At 53.1% G+C, this 26980-nt stretch overlaps 2 protein-coding genes and 3 non-coding genes across 5 annotated transcripts in view; 1 reads left to right on the top strand and 4 right to left on the bottom strand.

Moving 5' to 3' along the window:
• Positions 1 to 5172: 5172 nt before the first annotated feature.
• On the bottom strand, positions 5173 to 8391 carry RPL23 (ribosomal protein L23). The gene is made up of 5 exons (XM_062018102.1): positions 8339 to 8391; positions 8027 to 8110; positions 7314 to 7442; positions 5488 to 5601; positions 5173 to 5301 (listed from the first exon to the last, which is right to left on the bottom strand). Exons 1-5 carry the CDS (start codon positions 8349 to 8351, stop codon positions 5219 to 5221), a joined length of 423 nt encoding a protein of 140 aa, XP_061874086.1. The 5' UTR covers positions 8352 to 8391; the 3' UTR covers positions 5173 to 5218.
• Positions 7026 to 7158, bottom strand: LOC133628984 (small nucleolar RNA SNORA21). Its single transcript, XR_009820944.1, has one exon. It is a non-coding gene; the product is annotated as a small nucleolar RNA SNORA21 (small nucleolar RNA).
• Positions 8392 to 8602: 211 nt separating the features above from the next.
• Positions 8603 to 8674, bottom strand: TRNAC-GCA (transfer RNA cysteine (anticodon GCA)). Its single transcript has one exon. It is a non-coding gene; the product is annotated as a tRNA-Cys (tRNA).
• Positions 8675 to 9057: 383 nt separating this feature from the next.
• On the bottom strand, positions 9058 to 9129 carry TRNAC-GCA (transfer RNA cysteine (anticodon GCA)). Its single transcript has one exon. It is a non-coding gene; the product is annotated as a tRNA-Cys (tRNA).
• A 433-nt stretch (positions 9130 to 9562) lies between these two features.
• The window catches only part of LASP1 (LIM and SH3 protein 1), a 33140-nt gene continuing 15722 nt past the window's right edge, over positions 9563 to 26980 (top strand). Inside the window, exons 1-2 of the mRNA XM_062019023.1 lie at positions 9563 to 9766; positions 14602 to 14696. Of these exons, the coding sequence (XP_061875007.1) occupies positions 9698 to 9766; positions 14602 to 14696 (164 nt within the window). The 5' untranslated portion in view covers positions 9563 to 9697. The remainder of the gene's footprint in view (positions 9767 to 14601; positions 14697 to 26980) is intronic.

Here is a 26980-nt window from a genome sequence, read left to right as displayed (position 1 = left end):
ACTCAACACTGTGCCATTGATCACCACCCTCTGGGCTCTGTCATTCAGCCAACTCTCCATCCACCTCACCTCCACTCATCCCAGCCACACTGCCTGAGCTTTCTGATGACGATGTTCTAAGTGTCAAAAACCCTGATAACCATCTTTTCCTTCATGTGCTATCAGATGGTGTCTGGGATGAGCTGTTCCATCACCTTTCCAGGGATGCAGGTGAGGCTGCCCAGCCTGTAGTATCCCAGGTTCTCCTTCTTGCCCTTTGTGAACACTGGAGTGACTTTGGCCTTCCTCCATTCCTCAGGCACCTCTCCTGTTCTCCAAGATCAAGCAAAAATGATGGAGAGAGGCTTAGCAACCACATCAGCAGCTCCCTCAGCCCTTGTGGGTGCATCCCATCAGGTGCCGTGCTCTTTCCAAGCAGCCAGGCCCTTCTCCCACCTTACACAGATTTCTCTCTTCTCCGTGAGTGGATCCAATAGTTCTTTTCTCATCCAAGTAGGCCTCTTGATTGCTTTCCCTGATTTGTGGGGATCTTGGGCCTGGAGGAAGAGGTGCTTGAAGATCCAGCAGCTCCCCTGGGCACTGCGACCATCTGGGACCCTGTCCCATGACATTGTTCCAAGCAGGTTTTGGAAGAGGCCAAAGTCAGCTCAACTAAAGTGCAGGGTCACAACCTGGCTTGGTGTCCTGCTTCAAGATCCACACAGGAGCTTGAACTCCAGCATTGGATGGTCACTGCAGCCAAGGCTGCCTCCAACGTTCACATCCCCAAGCACAGCTTCTTTATTTGTTAGCACAAGGTGCAGCTGCAGCCCTGTCCTTGTTGTCTCTTGAGCCACTGTGGCAGGAGCTTTGCAGAGACTTGCCAGAAGTTGGAGGGCTGAGAAGGTCTGTGTGTAAGCTGTGTGTGAGGAGCTGCTGGAGAGAAAAAGGAGAAGAGGCAGCAAAGGAGGGGGCACCTGGAGTTGAACCAGGGACCTCTTGATCTGCAGTCAAATGCTCTACCACTGAGCTATACCCCCTGGCTCAGCACCCTCACAGGAGGCCTTAAAAACATTTCTCTAGCACACACAACTCTTTACATCCACTGATTAGATCCTTTAACTTCACAGCCCCATGTGCACCTGCAAGGGCCTGACACAGGCTGTACAGACAATTATAGCAGAGAATCATCAACCCCAAGCAGTAGCCACAGAGAGACAGGACTTTCTCAGACACTGCACAGCCCCTGCACTTCCCTACTAGTCAGGGTCTCAACACCCTGCATGCTGAAGCCCAGAGTCCAAGGGGCACTGCACAGCACAAGCTTCCAAATGCAGACAGAGCTCTGCACCTTGTTTGGGGAGAGATTTTGGCAAAAGGGAGCTCTGAAGAAGGAGAAAAAGAGGGGGCACCTGGAGTTGAACCAGGGACCTCTTGATCTGCAGTCAAATGCTCTACCACTGAGCTATACCCCCTTGGCCAGCACTGCCACAGCCACCAGCTCAAACCTTTGGCTACACCTCAGCTTTTATGTACACTGCCACCTTGGCCTGGGTCACACTAAATTACACACTCTGCTGCCTCTTTAATCACCCTGACTCACACAACAACTACACCAGGGACACTGCTGCTCACACACACAGCTGCTGCCTCTGCATGTGCATTGGCCACCACAACACAGGGAAAACTCTCACAGACTGACCTCAGCCCTACCAAAAGACCACTGAGCTATACCCCCTGGCTCAGCACCCTCACAATGAGCCTTTAAAAACATGTCTCTAGCACACACAACTCTTTATAGCCACTGATTACATCCTTTTACTTCACAGCCCCATGTGCACCTGCAAGGGCCTGACACAGGCTGTACAGAGAATATGCCAGAGAATCATCAACCCCAAGCAGAACCCACAGAGAGACAGGACTGTCTCAGACACTGCACAACCCCTACAGCTTCCTCCTCCTCAAGGCCTCAACACTTTGAAGGCTGAAGCCCAGAGTCCAAGGGGCACTGCACAGTACAAGCTTCGAAATGCAGCCAGAGCTCTGCACCTTTTCTCTGGGAGAGCTCAGGGGCCCCAAACTCCAGGGGAAGTCAGGTTAAAGGAGGACTCAGCCCTGTCAGATACAGGGTGAGCTTCTACTGGAGTCATTTAAACAAGCCACCTCAGTAGCATCCTGCTATCAGAACCTGGCCCAGTCAGTACCATTGCACCTTGATGAGGGAACAGAGAGCACTGGATGGAGCCAGGCCCTTCTCAGTGATAGCCAGTGATACATGCAAGCTGCAACAGAAGAGGTTCCAAAGAAACATGGAAAATCCTTCCCTGTTGAGGTGAGGGAGCACTGGAAGGGGCTGCCCAGATGGGCTGTGGAATCTCCTTCTCTGGAGACATTCAAACCCACCTGGATGAGTTCCTGTGTGACCTACTCTTGGTGGTCCTGCTCTGGCAGGGGGGTTGGACTGGATGAGCTTTCAAGGTCCCTTCCAAGCCTTAAGATTCTGTGATACTGTGAAAATGGAGGTCAGAAGAGAAGGAGGAGAAAAGAGGGGGCACCTGGAGTTGAACCAGGGACCTCTTGATCTGCAGTCAAATGCTCTACCACTGAGCTATACCCCCTGCACACTCACCCTACTGCTCACCAAATCAACAACAGGTACAGCCTGGCCTTGCCCCATCTGGCACCTCTCTGTACCTCAGCAATTGCATCCTGCTGCACAAAGGGACACGCTGCTCTGGGGCAGCCCCAAAGCACTCCAGCACAGAACCCACCACACCACATGCACACGGCCTCTCTACTGCACCTCACACACACCTTCACCCAGCTCCTCTCCACACTCCTCTGCTCCCCATCCCACTTCTCTCCTGCTTGCCTCTGCCTCCACACAGCTGCCTCACAGCCTTACACATTCCTCCCATCTCATGCATGTTGTTCTGCCTCTCACTGCCATGGCAAAAGACAATTCCTAGGACAGGAACCTGAGCTGCCCTTCCTGCTTGGTCTGGCAGGGAGAAAAGCTCCCAAATGCTGCTTCACATTGCATCCTGGGGGGCACCTGGGCTGGAAGTGGGGAACTCCTGATCAGCACTCCCATGCTCTGCCCCCACCTGAGCTCTGCCCCTGCCCAGCAGGGCCAGGGTTGGCTCTTTGTGGGCATCCACAGGCAACTCTACCCCATCCCCTGGCCTGTGCTCAGAGCACCTGCAGCACTGCCTCTGCCACCACAGCCCTCACATTGCCCCCTGCACACCCTACACCCCTCTGGCCTCTCCCCACACTCACAGCCTGGCTCCTGGGGGCCAAGCTAAACAAGACCCAGCCCCTTTCTCTAAAACACCCCATCCCAGACAAGAAAATAGAATGTATCCTTTTCCATGTTCCTGCTCTCTTGCTGCTGCCCATGCACAGCTCCCGGTTATCCAGTGGGAATGTCTTAGAAAACATCTTTATGCTGCAGCATTTTATGGATCCCTGTTGGTGAGGCCAAGCAGCTATTTGAAAACACCACTTTACAAACCACTGCAGGTCCCTGTTGCTCTTGTCCATCATTTCCTATCTGTGCAACAGAATCTCTGAGGCTTTGCTCCCTTCTGTCTTTCCTCCACTGTATCGTCTGCACTGAAAACATCAGCAACAGCACAAAAGCATCAGAAATCTCTGTGAAAACGGAACAGTGGGGCTGTGAGCACAGCTTTTTGCTGGGGCAGAGGAAAGGAAACCCAACCACACCAAGAGCTGCCTTTGGGTGGAGCTGCAGCCACTCCTGGGAGCAGCACTCATGAGCTGCCTCACTGCCCTCCACAGCTGGGCCTTACTGGGCACCAAGGCCCCCACATCCAGGACAAAGTCTGCCCTGTTCTCACCTACCAGCTCAACTGCACAGTCCCTCCCTCCAGCAGCTCTTGCTCAGGAGAGCCCAGAAACGAGCTGATGTGACCTGCAGTTCACATCCAAATCTGTACTTCAGCCAGAGGAACACCAGGAGAAACCCAAGTGACTTCACACAGCAGAGGAGCTTTTGCTTTGCTGTGCCTTGAGAGCTCAGGGCACTCCTACTTGCAATCAGCAATCCAGGATCTCAGGGTGTGTTTCACCACTGATAAAGGTCTCACAGCACGTGCTTCAGACAGCAGCAGTGTGCTCAATGTCTCCTTCACATCCTCAGCAAGGTCTAAGAACATTCTTGGAGTTCACTCTGCAGCTCAGGGTTTCAGATCCATTACAGGCAGTATTCTCCCTTCCCAGTAGAATCAGACCACGATCTCCAAGCAGTTAAATTGCCCATTCTGTAACAAAATTGCAGACCTACAATTTCAAGAGATCGTGTGTGAAAGCTGCTTGGAAATGGCTTTTACAGACACCTCCCAGTTTCTCCCTAAGCACACAGAAACTGCATCAATTCAGTCACTGTTAAGTCATTCCAGTGCAACCTCATTTCAGATATTGATAATATAGGAACCTGCCTGAAAAATTTCAGTTATCACTGTATATTAAACCTCTAAATCCCATTTTCCTGCCAAAGTACACACCCACACAGAGTTTCATGAAAAGGTTTTACTTTGGCATTCTGGGATCGTGTGGGCACCAGGTTGAGGGAGATTCTGCTCCCCCTCTGGTCTGCCCTGGCAAGGCCTCATCTGGAGTCCTGTGTTCTGGACTCCCCAGCTCAAGAGGGACAGGGAACTGCTGGAGAGGCCAGCACAGGTCCACCGAGATGATCAGGGGATTGAAACACCTTCCTTATGAGGAAAGGCTGCGGGGACTTGGGGCTGTTTAGTCTGGAGAAGGCCTCATTAACACTTAAAAGTACTTTAAGGGTGGATGTCAGGAGGATGAGGTGACACTTTTTCTCTGCAGGAGCCAGTGACAAGGGGTAATGGGCACAAGCTGGAACACTGGAAGTTCCACTGGAACTCAAGGAGAAAGTCCTTTGGTGTTGATGAGGGAGCCCAGGCCCAGGCTGCCCAGGGAGGGTGTGAAGGCTCCTTCTCGGGAGGTTTCCAATCCCAACTGGACATGTTCCTGTGCCCCCTGATTGAGGGGAACCTGCTGTAGCAGGGGGTTGGGCTGGATGAGCTCTGGAAGCCCTTCCAAACCCTCACATCTGGGCTTCTATTTCCCAGAACTATCTCCCTTGTTTTAACACCATCCTGCTCACAGGGGAAGGCACCTTGGCAAAAAAGACGACACGTGTTTGGTACAAGGGCTTTTATTTTAATGTCTGTGGAGATGGTCACGTTCAGGCGATGCTCCCTGCATTGGAAGCTATCCTGGGCCACAGGTCTGCACACTCCTTTGCCACAGGGCCTGTGATTGCAGAGCCTGGTGGAGAGCACAGAATATGAGGCCCACATAGGTGCAGAGATGGCTCAGTGCAGCGTTTCACACCAGCGCTGGCTCAGTAAGAGGAACCTGTGCCCTTCTGCCCAGCAGAGCCAGCCCTGTGCCAACATGCCACCCCCCTCTCTGCATCCCTGCTTAGGCCCAGCCCAAGAGTCTTGTCCATACCTTTCATTTCACCTTTATTATTCACTATCACTCCTGCGTTGTCTTCAAAATAGAGGAACACCCCGTCTTTTCTCCGGTAGGATTTCCGCTGCCGAATGACCACTGCTGGGTGCACTGCAAGGAGAAACGAGTGCCTCAGGACCACCAACGTCCCATACTGCACAAACCCAGTCACAGGCACCCAGACACCCTGCTACAGCATGTGCATGGATTTGGGGTTGGGTTGTTTTGTGTGAGTGCATAACCAGCTGGTTAGACAAGGGGAGAGCGGTGGATGGCATCTGCCTTGACTTCAGCAAGGCTTTTGACACTGTCTCCCACAACATCCTCACCAGAATGCTCAGGCAGTGTGGCTGGGATGAATGGAGGTGAGGTGGATCAAGGGTTGGTTCAATGACAGAGCCCAGAGGCTGGTGATCAATGGCACAGAATGGAGTTGGAGGACTGTGGCCAGTGGAGTTGCACAGGGATGGGTTCTGGGGCAAGTCTTGTTCGAATGTCTTTATCAACCACCTGGATGAGGGGACACAGTGATCCTCAGCAAGTGCCCTGATGGCACCAAACTGGGAGGACTGGCTGATTCACCACGGGCTGTGCTGCCATTCAGTGGGATCTCAACTGGCTGGAGATTTAGACAGAAAGAAACCTCATGAGGTTCAACAAGGGCAAGTGCAGAGTCCTGCATCAGGGGAGGAACAACCCCCTGCACCAGGACAGGCTGGGGGTGACCTGCTGGAGAGCAGCTCCAGGACAGAGACCTGGGTGTGCTGGTTGATAATAAACTGACCATGAGCCAGTACCGTGCCCTTGTGGGCAAGAAGCCAATAGCAGCCTGGGGGCATCGAGAGAGTGTGGGCAGCAGGGTGAGGGAGCTTCTGCTACCCCTCTGCTCTGCGAAAGCCTCATCTGGAGTCCTGTGTCCAGTTCGGGGCTCCCCAGCTCAAAAGGGACAGGGAACTGCTGGAGAGAGTCCAGCACAGGGCCATCAAGATGATCAGGGGACTGGAGCATCTTCCTTATGAGGAAAGGTTGTGGGACCTGGGGCTGTTCAGCCTGGAGAACACCTCATTAACACTTGCAAGTACCTAAAGGGTGGATGTCAGGAGGATGAGGTGACACTTTTTCTCTGTGGTGGCCAGTGACAAGGGGTAATGGGCACAAGATGGAACACAGAAGTTCCACTTAAACATAAGAAAAACCTCCTTTGGTGTTGAGGTGAGGGAGCCCTGGCCCAGGCTGCCCAGGGAGGGTGTGGAGGCTCCTCCTCTGGAGGTTTCCAAACCCATCTGGACACATTCCTGTGCCCCCTTGCTAAATCTACTTTAGCAGGGAGTTGGGCTGGAGGAGCTCTTGAGGGCCCTTCCCACCAAATAGGATTCCACGATTCTGTCACATTTGCAGTGCTTCACAAACAGAAGCTGTCAACAGTACACTTAAATCTGACTGTGTGCTGCTTACAGTTGTATCTACACCGTTATTTGTCAACACACCATCAATCAACAGGCAACATTCAGAAAGAACTCTTTCCTTCCCCTCCAGGATGTCACATCACTGATTGAAATAAACAGCACAGGCTGCCACTTCACCCAAAAGTGATGCCTTTGCTCTGCCCTTCCACGACAACTCACTGAGTCACTGTGCACAGACCCAACAAGTGCTTTTTTGAAGGGGGAACGTGAGGCTCTGGAGATTTGTTGCCCACCTTCTGCGTCAGTTTGAGGGAGGCATCGTGCCCTCCTTGGCCTGTCCCTTCAAGGAGGGATGCTACAGGCTCCCAAGAGCTGCCCCTAGGTGCAGTGGGACTCGTCGCTGCTCCCCACACTCACCCTTCTTCCTCAGCTCTGGCTTGCCCTTCTTGACAGTAGCCATCACCATGTCACCCACGCCAGCTGCTGGCAGCCTGTTCAGGCGCCCCTTGATGCCCTTCACAGAGATGATGTACAGGTTCTTGGCGCCTGCAAAGAGAAGCACAGCATTAACTGGGCTGGCTGGGCAGATGCTTCTTAGACAGGGGTAATGGGCACAGGCTGAGGGAACCTAAACACAAGGGAAAAGGTCTTTGGTGCTGAGATGAGGCAGCCCTGGCCCAGGCTGCCCAGGGAGAGTGTGGTGGTTCCTTGGGGGGTTTCCAAACCCACCTGGACACGTTCCTGTGCCCCCTAATGGAGGGGAATCTGCTTTCGCAGGGGATGGGGCTGGATGAGCTCTGGAGGGCCCTTCCAGCCCCTGCCATTCTGTGTGACTCTGTGATTCCCCTGTCAAACCACCGATTGAGGCAAACAGCACAGGCTGCCGCTTCACCCAGAGGTGATACCCATTGCTATCTCCTTCCACGACATCTCACTGAGCCACGAGAACAGACCCAACAAGAGCTTTTCAGAAGGAAAAGCGGCGTTCACAAACTCATCCCGCCGCTCGCTCTCGTCCTCGGCGACACGAGGCGCGGCCCAGCTCGCAGAGCAGCAGCAGCGGCGGCCCAGCTCGCAGAGCAGCAGCGCGGCCCAGCTCGCAGAGCAGCGGCGGCCCCTCCGCAGCTCACCTGTGTTGTCCGCGCAGTTGATCACAGCTCCCACCGGCAGACCGAGGGAGATGCGGAACTTGGCACCGGAGGAACCACCGCGTCCTGCGGGTCGAGAAGAGGATTAATACCCCAGCGACGGGGCACGAAGGAGCTGGGGCCGCCGGGCCCTGCATGGGCCTCCCGCGAGTGAGACGCTGCGGTGGGACACCGCTCCCCGAGCCCCAGCTCCGCCAGACCCCATCCGAGCAGCGGCCCGTACTCCCTTGGCGCCGGAACGCCGCGGGACGCCGGATGGAGCCTGATGCCGCCGGATCCCAGCAGCCGCCTCACCTCGCTTCGACATCTTGGCGCCGGAAGAGAAGGAGGCACGCGGGGCACGCTGGGATACGCCGTCGCTCTGCCCGGACGTGGCGCCCCCTTGAGGCAGCGGGAGGGGCCGGCAGGGCCGCGTTACGAGGGAGCCTTTTACGTCGCCCCCCACCAGGAACAATTTTGGGGCGAAAACACACTTTTTCGGCTTTTTTGGTTTAGGGGAAGGGGCGATGAATGGAAGAAGAGAAAAAAAAGAGACAAAGCTCGAAGAGGAACAAAAAGAGGGGGCACCCGGATTTGAACCGGGGACCTCTTGATCTGCAGTCAAATGCTCTACCACTGAGCTATACCCCCAGTCCACGCTACGTGGTCCAGCCGCGCCTTACTTCAGCGTCACGCGTGAGCGGGTTTCCTCCCGCTTCAACCCTCCCTTTTCTCCCGTCGCACGTCCCCGGAGCGGTGCTTGAGGCGTCATTACCTGCCGACGCCAAAAAAATTAGTCAACATGCTTAATGATGCTTTTAGAACAGAATAACCCGAGCGGACGCCGCCCACCCACCGTGGGAACGCCGTCATCCCTGCGCAATAAACCCCCCCTCTGCTGCATCTTCACCCCTACGCGGGTTGTCTGCCCCTGCCCGCCTCGCTTGCAACGGCTGCGGGCGAAATCACACGCGGGCGGAGGAAGAAAAGAAGAGGGTAAAAGCGAAAACACGCGGAAAACCGCGGGCGTGGATAGGGGGCACCCGGATTTGAACCGGGGACCTCTTGATCTGCAGTCAAATGCTCTACCACTGAGCTATACCCCCCCCACGGCTGGCCACGCGGGCCGCGCGTTTCCTAAGGGTGACCCCACGCGTGCGCAGCCACCCCCCCCTCACCCCCCCCCATCCTCCTCCTCATCCCCCATCCCCCCCATCCCTCCTCAAACGTGGAGCGTTGGCTGCGCGCGAAGCGGAAAACCCTCGTGGCAATCGCGAGAGGGGGAAAGGGGAGGGGGGGGTGTGTTGGGGAGGGAGGGGGAGCTGGGAGGTGGGGGGATGTGTTGGGGGAGGTGGGGAGGGGGAGTTGGTGGTGGGGTTGTGTTTTGGGGGGGGGGGAGGGGAGGGTGTACGTGTGCGTGCACGCGCGCGTGGGGCGGCCGCTCCACCCCCGCGCGCGCCCCCGGCGCTCCTCCCATTCCCCCCCCTCCTCCCTCCCGCACCCCCCCCCCATTCCTCTCCGCCTATTTAGGGTCGCGGCGGCGCGGGCGGAGGCCCAGAAGAAGAAGAAGCAGCAGCAGCGGTGGTGGTGGTGTCGTAGCGGCGAGTGGGAGCTGAGCGTGAGCTTTTTGGGGTTTTTTTTTCTTTTAAAAGCCCGCTTCCAAAATTGTTCACCATGAACCCGAACTGTGCTCGCTGCGGCAAGATCGTGTACCCCACCGAGAAGGTGAACTGCCTGGATAAGGTGAGGGGTGCGTCCGTGGCGGGGGTTCCCCCCCCCCCCCCCGTGGGAAGGATTTGTGAGGTCTCTCGTTGGGGGGCTGCTCCTGGATGGGATGCCTCTTCCTTTTCTCCCGTCTCTGTGGGGTATCTCCGTGTTGCTCAGGGTGCTGGGTGGGGGGCAGGACCCCGCTGTCCCCTTAGCCCAGGGGACTGGAGGTGGCAGCTCCGCGTACTGGAATGGGGGGCTTTTTCCTTAAAATAAGGGATTCTTTTTCCTCGTATTTGCTGAAAAAGCAGCAGCAGAGGCAGCGTCGCGGGAAGCTGCAGCTGGGCACCCGCGGGGGGCAATGGAAAGCAACAGTTAACGCTTCCCCCGGAGCCGGGAGCCTCATCTGGTTTGCATTAGCCGAGCTCTTTTTTTTTCTTTTTGTAGTCTTCCATCCCAATTGATACTTCTCTGTTCCAGAATTCCATCTTTATAGCTTGTGCTTAGCCTTCCTGTAGCGTGTGAGGGCTTTGAGGGTCTCTCTTCGAGTATTTCTCGCATCAAATGGCAGGAAGGGCCACCGTGGTGGTGTCCCCATCCCCTGTGCTGCCCGGCTCCCGTGGGATTTGTCTCTGAACCAACCTCTCCTGGAGACCAGACCCGCTCTCCCCTCCACCCCCACCCCCCACCCCCTTCCAGACTTGCGGGACGACCAGTTTAGGGACTAAAAAAAGTAACTTGAAGAATGGCTGGATCTCGGCAGCGGCATTCCTGAGCTTCAACAGACCCTGTTGTTTGCATTTTTAACAGATGATGTTTCTTCCTTAAGCTGGGAATGACTTGGAGCTGAACTATCAGCCCTGTGTCCCAGGGACTGTCTTGCTGGGTCGGAGCAGTGAAGTGGCTCTGTCTCCTAGTGCCTGTGCTGCCCTCCGGTAGCTGCAGGGTATCCAAATTACAGATAATTGGAAGGGAAGAGAGGGGATGACCCATTCCTTCCTCCTGTGCAGACAGCCTGTGGGTCTTGAGCTACTTCTGGACTGGCAGTCGTGTGTTGCTGTGAGGGCACAACTGATGTGCATGCTAAGACCACGTATTCTGTCTGTTTGAGAGCAGGCAGGAGGCTGCAGTCATCACCTTGTGTTTCTAGGGGTCTTACTAGTTTTCTCTCGCTAAAAACCATTGCATGCTCAGCCTTGTAAGAGAGCATGCCCCAGAGCACACAGCTGCCCACTGCTAACTCCCCCTCTGTTCGTTTTTTCCTGAGGTTTCTGGCTGGGAGAGCCTGACCACTTCCCATGAGATAAGCAGGATGTTGTTAAGAGTGGCTGTCCTCTTGATTTTGCTCTACCTGGAGCAAAGTCGAAAGGGCAGCTCTGGTGTTGTTTGCATAAGGTGAAGCACAGGCAGCAATGATGAAGGGCTCCTGGGAGGAGGAGTGTGCGTGTGTAGCTGCCTTTATAAGCTTTCAGGAGGGAAAAAGACTTTCCTTCTGAGATCTACAGCAGAGGAGGAGAAGCTTGCTGCTTTGTCAGGCCTAACAAAACGCAGGGCAGGGGCTGGAGAAGTGAGACTGAAACTGCCCCGCTGACAGCTCAGGCTGGGGTCAAACTCAGCCTTCTAATTCAGTCTCTTGACTTTTCACATCTTTCACTTTGTGAAAGGCAAATGTCCTGCTGGGGTTTGGGGAAATGGGTGTTGTTCCCTTCCCCCCATGCCTCCAGATAAGGTGCTGGGTGATGTGCCTGGCTTCCGCTGGGGAAGTGACATCTCCTGTGCTGCTGAAGTGGCTGTTGCAGGGTTTGGTGGTTGCAGCTGCAACTGCTGAACCCACGTAAAGCTAATTGTAAAATGACTCTTTCTAGAATGAGCAGAAGCTAGAATTAGCCATTATGACGTGTTAAACCTGATCAAGGATTTGCCTTCTGCCGAAGGAGTCTCTCCTTATGTTGTCCTCTAAACCCTCAAGTCTCAAGTGATGCTTGCTCCCAGGTGTGAAGCAATGGCTTCACTCGGTGGAGGTGAGTTGTGTGGCTGCAGTATGAGCTACAAACAGATGCACCAACCTCTCCTGTCCCCAGATCTAGCCTGGTGTGAGTAGCACAGTTGCTCAAAGGGTTCCATTGCTGGGAGCTACCAGCCTGAGCTGTGGCTGGTGTGTTGCTCATAGAGCCCAGCCTGCTGGGACATGGGGTGAGCTGGGATGTGCAGTTGTGCCTGGGAATGCCTCCAGATGTTCAGAGCACTTCCAACTTGGAAAGCACAGGCGTTAATGCTCCTCTAAGAGCCTGCTTGAAACTTGTCCTCTTTCTCTGCAGCCGTGCTGGAGGGTGAGCGGTAGCATTACTGGAAGCCTACTTAATTGCTGTTCCCCTGTGTCAGTTCTGTGTTGTGGCCCTCTTAGTGCTGGTTTGGGTTCGTGGATCTGACATTAATGCTGTCAGTGGTAAAACAAAGTGGTGGCAAGACTTAGAAATGGGCTAGTGCTCTCTCAGCTGCTTGCTCAGTCCTTTGTATGAGCCACAGGACAGCAACACTTCTGAACAATGCAAACTGAGGCAAGAATGCACATTAACTGCTCTCTGGCTTGGAGGTAAAGGCTGCCTGAGTGCATCGCTTCTGCTGTGCTTATTGTGGAGGCTGCCACAGGCAGGGGGACAGCTGGCCTTGCCAGATACTCCTTGGCTCTCAGGAGCCTGGGTATTCCTCAGAGGAAGAGGCTCTGAAGTCATGTTGGCTGTCAGCTCATCTCTACATAATTATAGTGGCATCTCTGATATTTATGCACAGCTATTACGGTGCTATGAATGGCTGACAAGCTTGGAGAGGTCTATTAATTACCTCCAATGTGGCTGTAACTCTCAAAGCCTGAAGAACTCGGGATTCAGCTGTTGATCTGCCTGTCTTTAAAGAGTCTGAAAGCTGAGAGGTGAGGGAATAACCCTGTGCAGGAGGGTTTTGGTACAGAGCAGCGTGTGGTTGCAGCAAGAAGCCTCTCTTGCTGTTAGCAGCAAGCTCTAGAGGAACTCGTATAACCAGAGGGAGAGAACAAATATGTTGCTCTGAGCAACTGAAACCAGGCAAATTGTCCTTCTGGGCTGAGTCATAGTCTCGTAGAGCCTAGCAGTGTTTGTGCACTGGGGTGTGGTACCTGTGGGTAGGTGGCACAAGGGCTTATGCTTAGCTCTTGCTGTCTCCTTGCAGGAACACAGACCAAGCTGCAGGGGTGTAAATGGCAAAGCTCAAGGCTGGAAATCGTAGCAACAGCTGCCAGCTGTTCCCTCTGGGTTTGCTTAAAGTGTGTTAGATGTGTGCCTGGCTCTGAGTCCTGGGTGTCACACTGCAGGCTTGTTGACTGTAATCTGGTGGATATTTTAAGGTGCTACTGGGGCTTTTAGCTTGTTCTTTCCCTGATATTGCAGGGAAAGATATTACTGAAGGAGAGGAGTGTCAGCTGAGGAGGGAGGGCAACCCTAAGGCAGGTAACTGCCTTACCTCCAGTGAGTAAAGGGTATAGGTTTGAGTGAGTCAAGACACGGCTTCAGGCTGTGCTTTCCCTGTTGCAGTGCTCCAGCTCAGCTCATGCCTGTGTGCTTTCCTTTCTGCCATGCCTGGTCTGGTCCCTGGGAAGTCACACCAAACCCCTCGAGTCCTAGTGGCTGTGGCTGCTGGAGGAAGCAGGAAGCTTGCTCACTTGGTGACTGTCAGGACATCAGCCTTGGTCTATATGGGGTTGAGAAGCTTTGCAAAATGACTTTGTGGCTGCTCTGAGCTGTTTCCATCAGGCTCCTTCCAGCATAGAAAGCCACTCGGGACAGTTAAATGCCAAGTGGAAAGCTCTCAACTCTTGAGGGCTACCCAACTCTCTTTGGGTAGCTCTCAACTTAAAACACTTCAGAGTTCATTAGGTATTGCAGCCCATAATGTGGGGTCATGATCTGAATTTCAGGGAGGATGTCTTTAGCCTTGAGCCTCACTGTGTGCCTCACTAGTGAAAAGGAGAGCTGGGATGCTGTACAGATGTGGTCAGTTGACCTCAGCAGTCAACTTGAAGCTGCTGGTGAAAGAGCTGTGGGGGAGAGGATGCAAAACTACCTTCACCAGAAGGTCATGCTAGCAGCTTCTCTTCCCCATTGCTGTCTCCTCAGCCCTGCCCTGTGTTAGTTGCAGCCCTGGCAAGAGCGGTCATAGCTCGTGACAACTCCCACTATGAGGAGAGTAGGGGGGACAACACAGCAAGGTGTGCTTGGGGTAATCTTGTACCCTCTGGGGTATAGGGTTTATGAGGCTTGGGATTAGCCACTGAAGTTGAAGATGAAAGGATGATATTGGTGGTAAAGACTTTGAGCTGTCTCTCATGAGAACATTTCCCCTGTCTTCAGTTCCTTGGCTTGGTGTCTGTTGTGCAACCTTACCTGACCTGCACTTCTGGCTATCTCTTGGCTAGCATCAGCAAAAAAACCCACTAAAGTGGGAACTTTGAAGCCTGCAAACCATAGCTGTTAACTCTGTCAGGCTCCCTGCTTGCAGGGCTTTGGATTCAGCCTTTCTGAGTAAGAGGCTTTTCCTGTCCTGTATTTAGACTGAGACCATAAATTCCTGGTCTGGAGTTAAGCAAGACTCTGTTGTGATGCAAGTCACAAGTGTTGTTACCCTGTTGAGATGAGGTGCCTTGAGAGAGTCAGGGGGATTTACTTGTCCTGAATTAGTAAGAACACCATCTGTCCTCTAGGTTTTGTGGGTCTCGTGGATGCCATCACCGACATCTCTGGGCTGGAGCAGCCACCAAGTTTGTCACGTGATTCTAGTGGGACTTGGCCCTGTTTTGCAAGACATTTGTGTGTTAATGATTCTCTTGTCTCTGTTTCCAGTTCTGGCACAAAGCATGTTTCCACTGTGAGACCTGCAAGATGACCCTAAACATGAAAAACTACAAGGGCTACGAGAAGAAGCCGTATTGCAATGCGTAAGTCTCTGATCTTGTTGCCACTGAGAAGGCTTTGGGGCTGGGAGATGCTGCTGTAGGATTTGCTGGACCCTCTTAAGCATATCAGCTCTCACACCATGAAATGGGGATGTGGGAAACCCTGTCCTCTGCAGAAACTCTTTCCTTCCTGCTCCCCGGCAGTTTCTGTGAGTGCATCAGAAGCCCTGTCTGAAGGGGTCACACAGGCCAATTAATGCTGGTAGTAAAACAGTGTTTTCCAGGCTTAAATGCCAGCTGATGGCTGTTCTCCAGTTCCAGCTTGGGCAGACAAAAGGTGAATACAATTCACATGCAGGCAGGCATTTGTATGGAGTTGGTCTTAATCTGTAGCCCCTTAAAGAAGGGGAAATACAAAGCTGTTTGTGCCACCCCAACTGAATTACAGGTGTTTGTGTGGGGAGAATGGAGTGAAGGTGGGTGTCACTGCAGCCTGTGCTCTGATGGGCTCGTGACCGAGTGCATTCACCCTAAATCTACTGACACTTGCCCTGGATATTGGGAAGGTAAATACACCTGAATGTAAATACAGCTTGAATGCAAAAATCCTTTTCTCTTGAGCAGCGTGGGGAAGACGAGACAGAGCAGGGTAGAATGACAGCAGCTGCCTGCACTGCTCCTCAGCTTGCTTTCCTGGATCTTTCGGGCTGCTTCTGGGTGGTGGATGTTCTCTGGCTCCATTTTTTTTTCTTTGTTTTGCTTATCAAGGAGGACCCTTAATTGTGCACAGCTTTCTGAGGTTGCATAATGAATGGTAGTCCCTGCTAAGCACACAGGGCTCCGTGTTCCTGACATGTTTCTCAATGTCTATAGAGCAGCTTTGCAATAGGATTTTTGTAGCTGCTTCATCAGTCCTTGGAAAATTAGATAACATTAATACTACTTAGCACTTCTGTAGCATGGTCCATTCACAGAGTACTTGAGAAACATTAATCCTGACTATGTCCTCATAAGATGGGTATTACCCTATTAATGTCCAAGAGCAGAAGAAAGGAGATGCTGTAAGGCCATCAGTCGTGAGGTGCCTTAGCAAAAACCTTCCACTTCTGTACCCCTTTAGGCTGATGGTTGCTGATATCAGGTGTTGATGGTGACTTGACTATGGTCTAAAACCTATTTAACAGAGCTGCAACCGAGACTTGCAGTGTTTCAAATCTTGGCTGGTAATGGTTGTGTCCTGGGATCTCACCTGGGCATTCACAGTGACAGAGTAAAAAGCAGCAAGTAACTCCTGAGTATCTCATTCTATGGGGGCCAACAGCACTATTGAAGCTCCAGCTTCTGAGTGAAACTAGGAACTTCCTGGAGTAGTATGAGGGGGAAACCCATGGTCTGAAGCTGAGTAAACTGTTGACTAGAGGGATATTTGTTCCTGGACTATGCAGGTCTCAGCCTACCATGGTGGTGGTCCAACCAGCCTGGCATCTGTGAGCTTGAGACCTTGATGTGCAGAGAGTTGCAGGAGAAGACACTTGAGCTCTCCTTAGTGTCTTGAGCCATAGCTTTCTTCTCTGGCTTGTGGGCACCCTGATACCAGCTCTGGCAAAGAGCCTTGCCTGGCACTATGTGCTGGTGGGGGGGGACACATTTCCATCCCTGGTGCTTCTGCCTCAGGCCCTGGGGATGGGCCTGGGGTCCTGTTCTCCTGCTCTCCCTCTCCAGACTGCTGGAAGGGAAGTGGGATAATAATGGGAAATTCCTGAGATTCCAAGGAGCCTGCGCAACCTCAGACCCATCTCAGTTTCTCACCCCCCTCTGCTCAAGAGCTCCCTTTGATGCTGGCTTGCTGTCTTAACCCTTTAACAGCCTTCCTGAAGAAGAGGCGGCTGTTTGTCTTGCCTCTACCCCAGGCTAGCTCTGGATGTTCAAAACGTGTACGGGAACCTGCTTTATGCTTTCTACTGTGTCTGGCCATGCCTTGAAGCAAAGGGAAGCAAGAGCAGCTGAGAACAGCTGGCACATGAGGCTTTGCATCTGGCAGCTGCCAGCCCCTTGTTTGCTGGGGTGGAGGCTGTAAGGTTGCAATGCCCAGATGTGTGGTGAAGGGGAAGCTCCAGCCGGAGGATGTGGGTTTGGATGTGGGATTTTGGATTGGTTCTCAGCAGCTGCCCCTGGAGTATCCTGTCCAGGCAAGGTGAGCCTGTCTGGCAAAGGACAGCCCAGAAGGAGCCCACCCATTTCCAAAGAGCTTTTGCTGGTATTGGAGTTGAGGGACATTATTTTCTGTCCCCTGAGAAGGGGGTGGAAAAGCAACGTTTATCCTGGCAGGGAAGAGGCTGCTTTTCTGTACATGCCTTAGCACAGGGTCTCCTCTGTTTGAGCTGTGGCCTTCTGCCAAATTCCTGAGTTTCTTTCTTCAAGAGAGCAGGAGGAAGAGGGCTGGGCTTCCTCCCTATCTGACATTACCCCAGCAATAAATCTCTGTGAAGCCTTTTGAGAGGGTGGCTGGTTAACTCTGCCCTCTGCCCTCTCCATGCCCATGAGTGCTGGGAACTTGTTTGGTGGCAAATGGGATGGGTCACCACATTCCTCACCATTCCTCTTTGGTTTCAGCTAGGCACTGGGGTTACTGGTTCTTCACTGGAAACAACAATCAAGGCTGGGCTTCTCTCTTTATGTGAACACTTTGAACTAAAAGAGGTGAAAGTGGGGGAAGGGCAATATTGAAGCAATGCTCGAGGCTTCCCCAAATGAAGGTTGTGGGAGAGCCTGGCTGCAAAGGACAGGCAAGACTGCATGTGTGTTCAAAGGACCAGCTGCTCCCAAATATGCATTATAGATAGGCTTTAATTTCTTACTTGCTGTGCTGAAGGGGTACCAGAGCTCTGGCAGGGCTGAGGCTGGGGGACCGGGGCTGTGTCCCGGATGGAGGTGGCACCTGCAGCAGCAGGACTTTGGTCCCCCCCTGCTTCCTTACAGCCCCAGTGACTGGCAGCTCTGTGCTTTGCCTCAGTGGTGGCTCAGCATGCCTTGAAAATCCTGTCTGAGAGTTCAAAGCTGTCTGTTTGGTCTGGGGAGCTGGCATCTTCAGAGACTTCACTGGGCAGCACTGCCGCTTGAAATGCAGTGAGGAGCTGGTGTATGCCTGGATGTGGAGCTGTGGGGTGGGGAGGAGCAGCAGTATCTGGGGTGAGAGGCTCCTTTCCTGCCTTTCTTGGTTGGTCTCCTCTCCCTTGAGGACGTCTAGATGAGATCTGAGGCTAGACTTTGTCTTGGAGCTGTGGGCTTGCCCAAATTCATGCCGATGAACAATCAGTTGCCCTGTTGGATGCATCTCTTCAGAAAGCCTTGCTCTTGGCTGCACACGTGTATCCCCTGTGCTGGCATCCTTGGTGGCTGATCAGAGTGACTGTCTCTGCTGCCTGCACACCCCACAGTGCTGGATTTGTTTTCTTTCCTTACTGCTGCAGACTAGCTGACAGGAAGTTAATGGCCTACTTGCTCAGCAGTCCCTCCTCCCCCACGGAGAAGCAGCAGCCTGGCCTGATGTGCAGCATCCTTTGTTTCAACATGGCAGGGAGATGTTGCTGTGACCCAGACCCTCTGCTCACCTTTGCTGTAGCCCTGGCTCAGGCTGCTCCACCAGTGCAGAGCACAAGGAGGTCACAGTGCTGCTGTGTCTCCTCACCTCCCTCGCTAACCTGCGTTGTTCCCTCCTCAGAAAGGGGCTAAAGGCTAAGCAAGGCTGCCAAAAATATCTTGTGTAGGTGTGTCAGCAGGGTCCCTGCTCCCTCCATCTGCCGTGCTTGTGTGCCTCCAGCTTTCCTTCAAGGGGCTGACTTTCCTTGCAGAGAAACCCCACCCAGGGCTGTGGCTTTGTGGGACACGTCCCCCGGGGATCAGGATCTGATGCTGACATTCCTCTTTGCTGAGTCAGGATGAGCAGCTCCTGGCTCTGCAGCTGCCCTGCCCAGCTTACCTGGGACCTGCTGTTAACTGGGGCACAGTGACTCTGAACCAGAGCTGTGAAACATTTAATTCCTGGTGATGACCCAAAGAACCTTCCTGGCAGATTGCTCACCACTGAAATGAAGCAGTCCAGTGCCTCTGGGCTAACTCTTTGCTTGGAAAAAGTTAGTGAAAGGCTCTGGGCTTCACAAGGAGCCAGTGATCTGTTCTTGGCATTCCTCTCTGCTCCATCTGGTAGCAGCCTACTACATTAATAAAGTGATCTTCCAAGTTTGGGAGGTGGGCAGGAAGGGAAAGAGGAACAACTGTGTTGCTGGGATGGAGTCCAGGTGTTTATTCCATGCTTTATTTGTGCCGAGTTTCTGGATGAGAACTGCCTCTCTGTCTTGGTGTGCACACTTTGCTTTCTGTGGAGCTCTGAACAGGATCTGCCTTTTTTTTGTCTTGGTGTAAACAAAGGCTGGTCTCCCCATATGCTGCTGTGGAGGTGGAAGGACCCCCACCCAGCACGCATGGCTTTGAGGAGCTGGGTGATACGGGGTGCTTCACTGCTGCTGTTTGGAGAAGGGCTTGCTGATGATTCTTATTGGGGGGGGGGGGGGGGGGAAGGAGATGTGGCATATGAGAGATCTGAGTAATGCCATGATTTAATAGTTGGAAGGCTGCAAATGTTAGTGAATCCTCTTTGGGGTGGAGCCTCTGTGTTCTGAAGTGTTTGGAGATGATTTGGTCCAAGTGCTCCCTGTACCAGGGCTCCATGGGGTGACCTCCCACACCTACGCCTCCGGGAAATCAAAAATGCTTCTGTAGGGTTCTGCCACCCTCCTTCCACCTCATCTGTTGCTGTTACCTTTTCTCCATGACTGGAGATATGATGCCCCTGTACACACAAAGCACTTGCAGGTGAAGCCTCTGCAGAGGTGGGTGAGGGGAAATGTCACCGTGAGTCTTGCAGGTAACTCCTCCCTCCTTGGCTCACCCTGCATTGCCATGTTGCTCCTTCCCGGTTGCCTCGGGTGTTTTCCAGACACCTGGTGGAGGTTTCCTGACTGCCCTTGTAGCTAAGAGGAGAATATGTGTTCCTGCTTCAGGTGTTTGGTGCCTGCTTATTGTTAAAGACTAATCCATTGCATCCTAGCAAGGCAGATGGTTAAGTGAGCTTGTTCTCCAAGAAACAACAATCCCCTGCAATCAGGGTGTGCTGGGTGAGGGTCCCTGATTCCCTGCTCCTCCTGCCACTGGCTGGCAGGCAGCAGTGCTGCTCACTCTGCATGGGGGGGAGTTTTGGGGTTCAGGCACCCTTAGAGCTGGGAGCACAACAGGGTTTGGGTTGAGTCTGCAGCAAGGGCTGTCCAGCATTGACCTTGCTGAGGAGAGCAGGCTGTAGGCGAGTGTAGACTTTCCTAAATCTGCTTACCCATGCCTAGGGCCAAAAAAACCCCTTGTGGAAAACCCAGCTCCATTGAGATGCTGCTGTTTCCATAAACAGCATTGTGAGGGGGAAGGATGGGACAGGCATTGCTCTGTTTTGGGGGGTCAGCAATGGGAGGGGGTGGGGAGCAGAATGAGCAGAGCCTTTTCCAGAAGTGACTTCTGCCTTCACAGCTTGGCAGCCCCTGTTCTGCATTCACTTAAAACCTTTCCATTATGGATTACAGCAGGTTTGTGAAAGCAGGCTGCCTTTTACTGAGGCAGCATGCAGCTCTGCAACCCCCTCTATAACTGCTGGCAGAGCTGCTGGGGATGGGGGTGAGATGGATGGGAGCAGAGCTGCCTGTGCAAAACCCTGCTCCCCACTGCTGTCCTGTGCCAAGACAGACGATGTGTTTGGCTTCTCCTGCCTCTTCCAGCCCATGCTTGCCTGGCACCAGTGTGCTGGGTGGGCAGTGAAAGGGTCTTTGAGAAACAATGTTGTACAAAGTTGTTGCTCAGAGCTACATTATGGCAAGCCAATTTTGAGGAGGGCTGTGAACAGATGCTGGGAGAAGGCAGCAGCTGCACACGTGGAGGGCTGGACCAGCCATTTTGGCAGCCTCTCCCTCAAAATGTTGGGAGTCTTTCTCTGCAGCCTGCTGTTTTACAGTAGGATGCTTGCAAGCCCTGTGCAAAGCAGCAGGATGCTGTTTTCTGTCCTTAAAAAAGGGAGAACAGTATGGGGTTGTGTTTTTTTTAAGCTTGTCCCAAAGAACCAGCAACTCTTTGAAAGGCAGGATGTGAACTTGGGAGCCTTTTGGCAGAGCAGAGCCTATTACTTCCTTTGTTTAACTCTTCTTTCCCAAAACTCTAATACAGCTGTGCAGACATGACTGTCGCCTCTTGGAGCTGCAGGTTTGTGGGTGAGGAAGGGATGATGTGTTTGTGTCCAGCGTTAAAAATCTGTGCTGCTACTCACTGGACAAGTCTGCCAAAAGCATTGCTTAAAGCAGCCTGTACTTGAATACAAGCAACACTTTGAGCTAGAGAGGCTCTTTCAAACACTCAGTCATCTCACACGGTCTGTGGTGTAAACTCCAGCCTTGCTGAAGGAACAGAAATGGGTTTGAGTCATGCCAAAGACACAGTCTGGGTCCTGTAGCTCCCAGACCTGCATCAGTTGGCTCTTTATGGAGCAGCTGGATGATGACATGCTGCACTTCAATGAGTTTTTACAGATGTGTCCCACCAGGCTCTTCACTGGAGAAGTTTGACTCTGTTTCCAGCTTGTAAGAAACTTGAAAGGCAGAAGTTCAAGTGCTGGCTTCCAGGGAAGACAAGTTGGCAGAGGCAAATGCTGCTCTTAGGGCAGGACTGGGACGTGCTGGGGTGTGAGTACTTGGAGGTTCACATTGATCTGGAGCTGAGATTGATGGCAAACACTTTTATGCTACTGCTCTGGGAAGGTGAAAACACTTCCCAGGTGTTAACTTCTGGATCACTAAGGTGCTGGGACCATTGTGCTGGTTATGGGGCTGTTTCTGCTCGATGTCTGGGGAGATCTGTTTGCTTTAACGTCCCTGCTAAGGGAGCTTCCTACCTTTGCCCAGCCTTTGGTTGTGCAGCTGTTGCTTGTGGCTCCTCAAGTAAGCTTTCTACTGTGTCTGTGTGAGGGTGTCTGCTGCTGGGGAGAAGGCAGAGCTGCTCAGGGAAGAGCCAAGATGCATGGAGCAGACAGACCCTTCTCCCCTGGGAGCCCTGCAACTCACTGTTAGCAGTGGGGTGAACTTTCATCTGCCTCAGCATTGCTGCACTCAAACAGCTCTTAATGTGGGAGCCAGACAGGCTCTATCTGGCCAGAAGAGACTCAATTGACCTGATTTAGCAATGCAACAAAACCCCCCTTGTCTCTGGTGGCTGTGGCTAGACTGGCGCAGCCTCACTGGGGTCTCTTGCCAAGGGCAAGTGCACAGGATCTCACTGCAGGCCATAAAGCTCCTCTTTTTGCAAGAGGAACTGTGTCCCCTGGGTTTTTGAGAGGGACACAAGCTGCTGCCTCCTTTGTGGATGACACCTGCCAGGCTGGAGGTGCTGCTGTGATGCAGAAAGCAAATGGCTCTGAGCTCTTTCTCTGTGAGGGGGCAGATGCCCTGTGCTGAGCTGGGGCTTAGAACCTCTGGCAAGCAGAGCTGTCTCTATCACTGTGCTCCTCTCCTTAGCCAGCCCTCCAATTACTCTCTCGGGGTGTGAAATCTGCGGTGGGTTTTCTGAGCCTCTCTCAAGGGGTGTAATCACCCAAGGTCCTGTGGAGCTGTGGATTAAAGGAGGTATTTTTTTTACTGCCAGCCCCCAAGCAAGGCTGTGACGCTGGCATGTGCTGCCTGGGGCACCAAACCTCCACTCCATCACGTGTCCTGCTGCCCCACATACTCGTGTGCCACTTGCCTTAATCTGACAGCAGCCCCCTGCGGTGGAGGATCAGGTGGGGGAGGGAGCCCATGTGTCCTATTCATTAAACTCTGTAATCAGGCAGAGGATGGATGCCAGCAGTGTCTGCAAGGAGAGATCTTAGAGTGTGAGGCCAATCCACTGGCAGTCTGGTGGCTCTGTCCCTGGGGCCTGGGGGCTCCTCTTCATCGCTTGTTAGAACAATCCATGTCTGCCTGGCTGATAGAGCAGCTGTGGGGATGCTGAGGGCTTGACATGCACTTGCCCTGGCTGGGCTCTGTACTTGTCCTGCTTCACAGCCACTGTCTCAGCTGCCACAGCATCACCAAAGCTGTGGAGCACTAAGCAATCCCCTAGACCCATTGAAACCTGTCTCCCTCCCCGCTTCCCCCTCCTGCATCCCCTCAGGCAGGGAACACACTGTGATGCTCCTGCCAAAAGGTTTGGATCCTGTTGTGACATCAGGCAGAATTACCATGGGCACCTCCCTACAGGCAGCTCACATGGGTGGTTGTTTTTCCCTGGCTCTTATTTGTTCTTGAAAGGTTACTGGTTTTGCCTGAATAGCTATTACTTAGCAGGAGACTTTACACATCTGAGTGTGTGTGGGACTAATTATTTCCTTGCAGTTTGTCAGAAGGGGAATGGCTTGAAGCAACTTCTTCCCATTTGTCTTCTTGGGCTGCTTGTGCCTGAAGCCTCTGCAGCCAGGAGGGGTTTTTCTAATGACCTTTCAGGGCTCCATCTTCCCTTAATGTGACTCTTGGTTCTCTACCTGTTGCACTAACTTAGGAAACAAGTGTTTCTGCAGGAAGAGAGGGAGTGAAGGGCATCAGGGCAGTTGTGCATGTGTTATTGGGGCACACAAGAGTGTGACTCTGGCAGGGGACCTGCTGGCAACAGCCAGATGAGCTCTTGCAGTGTGATTCCTTGTGTAGCTGATGCCAGAACTCCTCTTCCTCCATGGACTTTGGGCTCACTGCTGTGGTGGGCACCAAAATTTCTGCTGGTTCCAGTTTTGGAAGCCTTTGGCTTCGGTCCTTGGTGAGGATGGCAGTTTGGTAGCTGCATGAGTGGATTTGGTGTGTGTTGCTCACACTTCTTCTGAAAGGGAGGCAGGTTGAGCAATAAACACCCTCCCCCATCCCTACTTCCCCAGCCAAGACCTATTTATGGTGATTTGCTGGAGGATTGCTGCATAGACCCACAGCTCTGCTCCTTCCTGGGTTTTGACTGTGAGAAGAGGGAGAACCAGGTCTGCTGTGCTGTGAGACCACCCCATGTGAGGAGGGATGAGCCCATCTTTGCTGCAGATCCCACAGATGCCCGGTTCCCACACACGCTGCCTCCCTCCCGTGCTCCCAACCCAAGGCAATTCACTCGCTGCCTTCTCATTAAGATTTAATTTATTGCTGACTCTTGCTGTGGCTGATTCTCATGCACGGTTTCCCCCCCTCTCTGGTGTGTGGCAGGGATCTGGGTGTCTGTGTTTGTGCTGGCTGGGCAGGGAGGCGGGGTGAGGGGAGTGGGGGGGAAACTGTCACCACTCCTGCATCAGCAACCCCTGTCCTTAAATTCCCTGAAGACTGAGAGGCTGTTTCTTTATCGGGCAGATCTCAGGAGGTGGAGAGAAAAGTGATGCCTAATCCTAGGGGAAGACGCTCGGTCTGTGTGTGCATTTCATCCCACACCGAGCGCAGACGGGCAGATTCCTCCTGCCTGCTAACAACAGTCTGAAGGGGCTCGAGGCCGAGGTGGGGTGGGGGGAAAGCTGCTTTAAATCCTTGGGAGGTTTCCTCAAAACCTAACAGAGGCAGAAACCTTATCTCTAGCTCAGTCTGTGTGGTCTTGGGCTACCTCTTCCTTTCCCTCACCAGACTGTGGCTGTAGCAGGGCACAGCCTGCCGTGGGTATGTTGTAGCTGTAAATGCAGAAGCAGGACTGTTAGCTGCCTTTCAGATGCTTTTCTTTAATCTTTTCTTTTCTCCCCCACTACAACCATGGCTTTTCAGTTTCTCTGTGCAGATGAATCCCTGCTTCCAGCCCTCACAGTGACTGGGGCTTCCCTCCTCCCCACACCCGGAGGCTGCTGCCGGGGACTCGTCTTCTCCCCAGTGTTATTAGCATGCCCAGGGCATGGGATGCAGTTGCCATGGCAATGGGATGATTTCAGCTTGCAGATAGTAAAGGAGCTCCTGGGCCGTGGCTGAGCTGTAAATGCAGCTCTGGCTGGCGGTGCACACAACTTCAGAATGGCATTTGTCCTTCATGGGAGCCTTGTGTCTCGCTGGGTGGCTTTCCTGCCAGCCTGGGGGCTGTGTGCAGCCCTCCAGCTCAGTCCCCTTTTTGAATGGGGCTACTGCAACTGGGGATCTCTATAAAAGCTGCTGCTGAGCAGCAGGAGAAATCCTCTGGTTTTACAAAGCCCCTGGGGCAGTGGTGATGGCACTTGGCTCTCCTCACAGAGGGACACTCCTGTCACCTCAGCAGTTCTGGGGCTGGTCTGCCTGTTGCCTTTCAGACCTGATCTGCAAGTGGAGAATTAGTGATCTGGCAGAGCATTTGGGTTCTGAGCTGTTTGTGCTTGAAAGGTGGCTTTGTTTTCTTTGACCTTGGTAGGAGTCAGGCAGTGACTTCCAAGAAACTCAGAAAAGGGCTCCAGGATGTGAGCGGTAACTTGGGCAAAACAAGAGGAGAGTCTCGGCATTGTCCTCTTGTGCCCCCTGTAAGCTGAGGTAGTGCACTTATTGGATTGTCTCTACTGTTAATTAAGCCCCATCTCCCTCAACAGCTGCCTGATGGCACCTGGGTTTGGACAAAAAACACCCCCCACATCTCATGCTGATGGGCAGAGTCAGGAGCAAACACCAGCAGGTACCAGCCTCCCTGTAGCTATAACGTGTTCTGCCCTTCAGAAGGGGAAAGGAACTGTCCCTGGTGCAGCACCCACTTCAGCAAGGGCTCTCAGTGCGAGCTCCTGGCATCTGCTGCCTTGGCCCCCAAAGCTTGTTGGTTACTAAGAAGAGTTTTTGCCATCTTTATGATGACAAAAGAGCCTCCTTCCCTCGATGCTGTCTCTCGAAGGTAGGAATGCATTAACCCAGCAGCTAGTGCGGTTGCAGATGCCTTCAAAGGAGCTGTCTCAGCTAAGCAGAAGCCAAGCTGGGCCAGTGTAATTCAGATTGAGCTCCCCATGCTTTATCAGACATCCCCTCCCAGGCTGTTCATCTCTGCTGGTAGCAGAGAGCACTTGGGATGGATTTGGTCCCAAGGTGTCTTTAGTCTGCTCTGCTGCTTCTAAAGTGTCACTCACCAGTGAAGCTCCATGGCAGTAGCCAAAGCTTTTGCCAATGTGTCTGCTGGGGAGGTGAGTCAGGAGAGCACCCACCCAGGCATCCCCTCTCCAGTGGCACTGAATGCCAGGGGAGCAGAAATCATGGTGAAAATGCCAGGAACACTTAAACAGCAACTCCATGCCCAGTTCTGCAAGCTGGTGTCCACCTGTGTCCTGGTGAGCACAGCACCCTCCTGGAGAAGCAGATTTTAGCATTCCTAGGATCTTAATGAAGGAAGTTCTCTGCAGCAAGCTGCAGGCAGGGGCTTGGTGAAATACCTGCCGTGACACATCAATGCCTGAAGGTAGTGGGGAAGGGAGCCTGGACACACAGTATTATATCCCCTCTAATCAGCTTAACCTAAACAGAGATTAAACTATATCCTTCAAGCAGTTGGTGATCTGTTGTTTGTGTAAAACTGATTCTTGGCCTTTTCAGCCTTATTGCTGGATGTTTGAGGAGGGCTGTGGAAGGTTAATTTAGGCTTATTCAGTTAGGGGGTGCAGCTGCTGTGTCCCCATGTGCTGGTTGGAGGATGGAGGCTGATTTGAGTTTCATGGCCCCTCAGATGCTTATGGGATGGGCAGAATATTTCCCATCCCTCTAGGACCCTGGTGTTGACTCCCAGCCTCTCTGAAGCAGCTGGGATGTGGAGATAGGCCATGGCAGCAGGCGATGTCCAGCAGGACAAGACCCTGGTGCAGGGAGGCAGTGGTGCAGCTTTTGGGAAGCTGGCTGGAGGATGAGTTCCCCTGGCAGGCCGTGGACCAGAGGGCTGGGGAGGGGAGCAGGCAGCCAGTTGCTGCTTGCTGAGCTGTCTTTTTCCCCTTCTGCAAACCACATCTGCACTGTTTGGTTTCTATGGGTGTAGGGGGGGTTCTCTATTTTTGCAGTCAGGCTGAGGCAGCTATTTTTGTTCTTGAGTTTCCTGCATTGCTGCTTTTACTGAGGTATGTGCTGCTCTGGGAGGTCTGTGGTTGCCTATCTGTTGCTGTCCTCTTCAAAGACAGCAGCTTTTGACTACAGTCCTCCACATGCAGCTGGTTTTCTGCTCACTTACCCTCTGTTGACCACACTTTGATTAACCTTGGGCAGAGGTACTAGTGCTGACTCTTTAAACAGAGAACTGCTAAAGCTGGAGCACACAAGTTCCCAAAACAG

The sequence above is a fragment of the Colius striatus genome, chromosome Z (assembly GCF_028858725.1).
Source record: "Colius striatus isolate bColStr4 chromosome Z, bColStr4.1.hap1, whole genome shotgun sequence".
Taxonomy (NCBI): Eukaryota; Metazoa; Chordata; class Aves; order Coliiformes; family Coliidae; genus Colius; species Colius striatus.
This window is presented reverse-complemented; position numbering and strand designations above follow the sequence as displayed.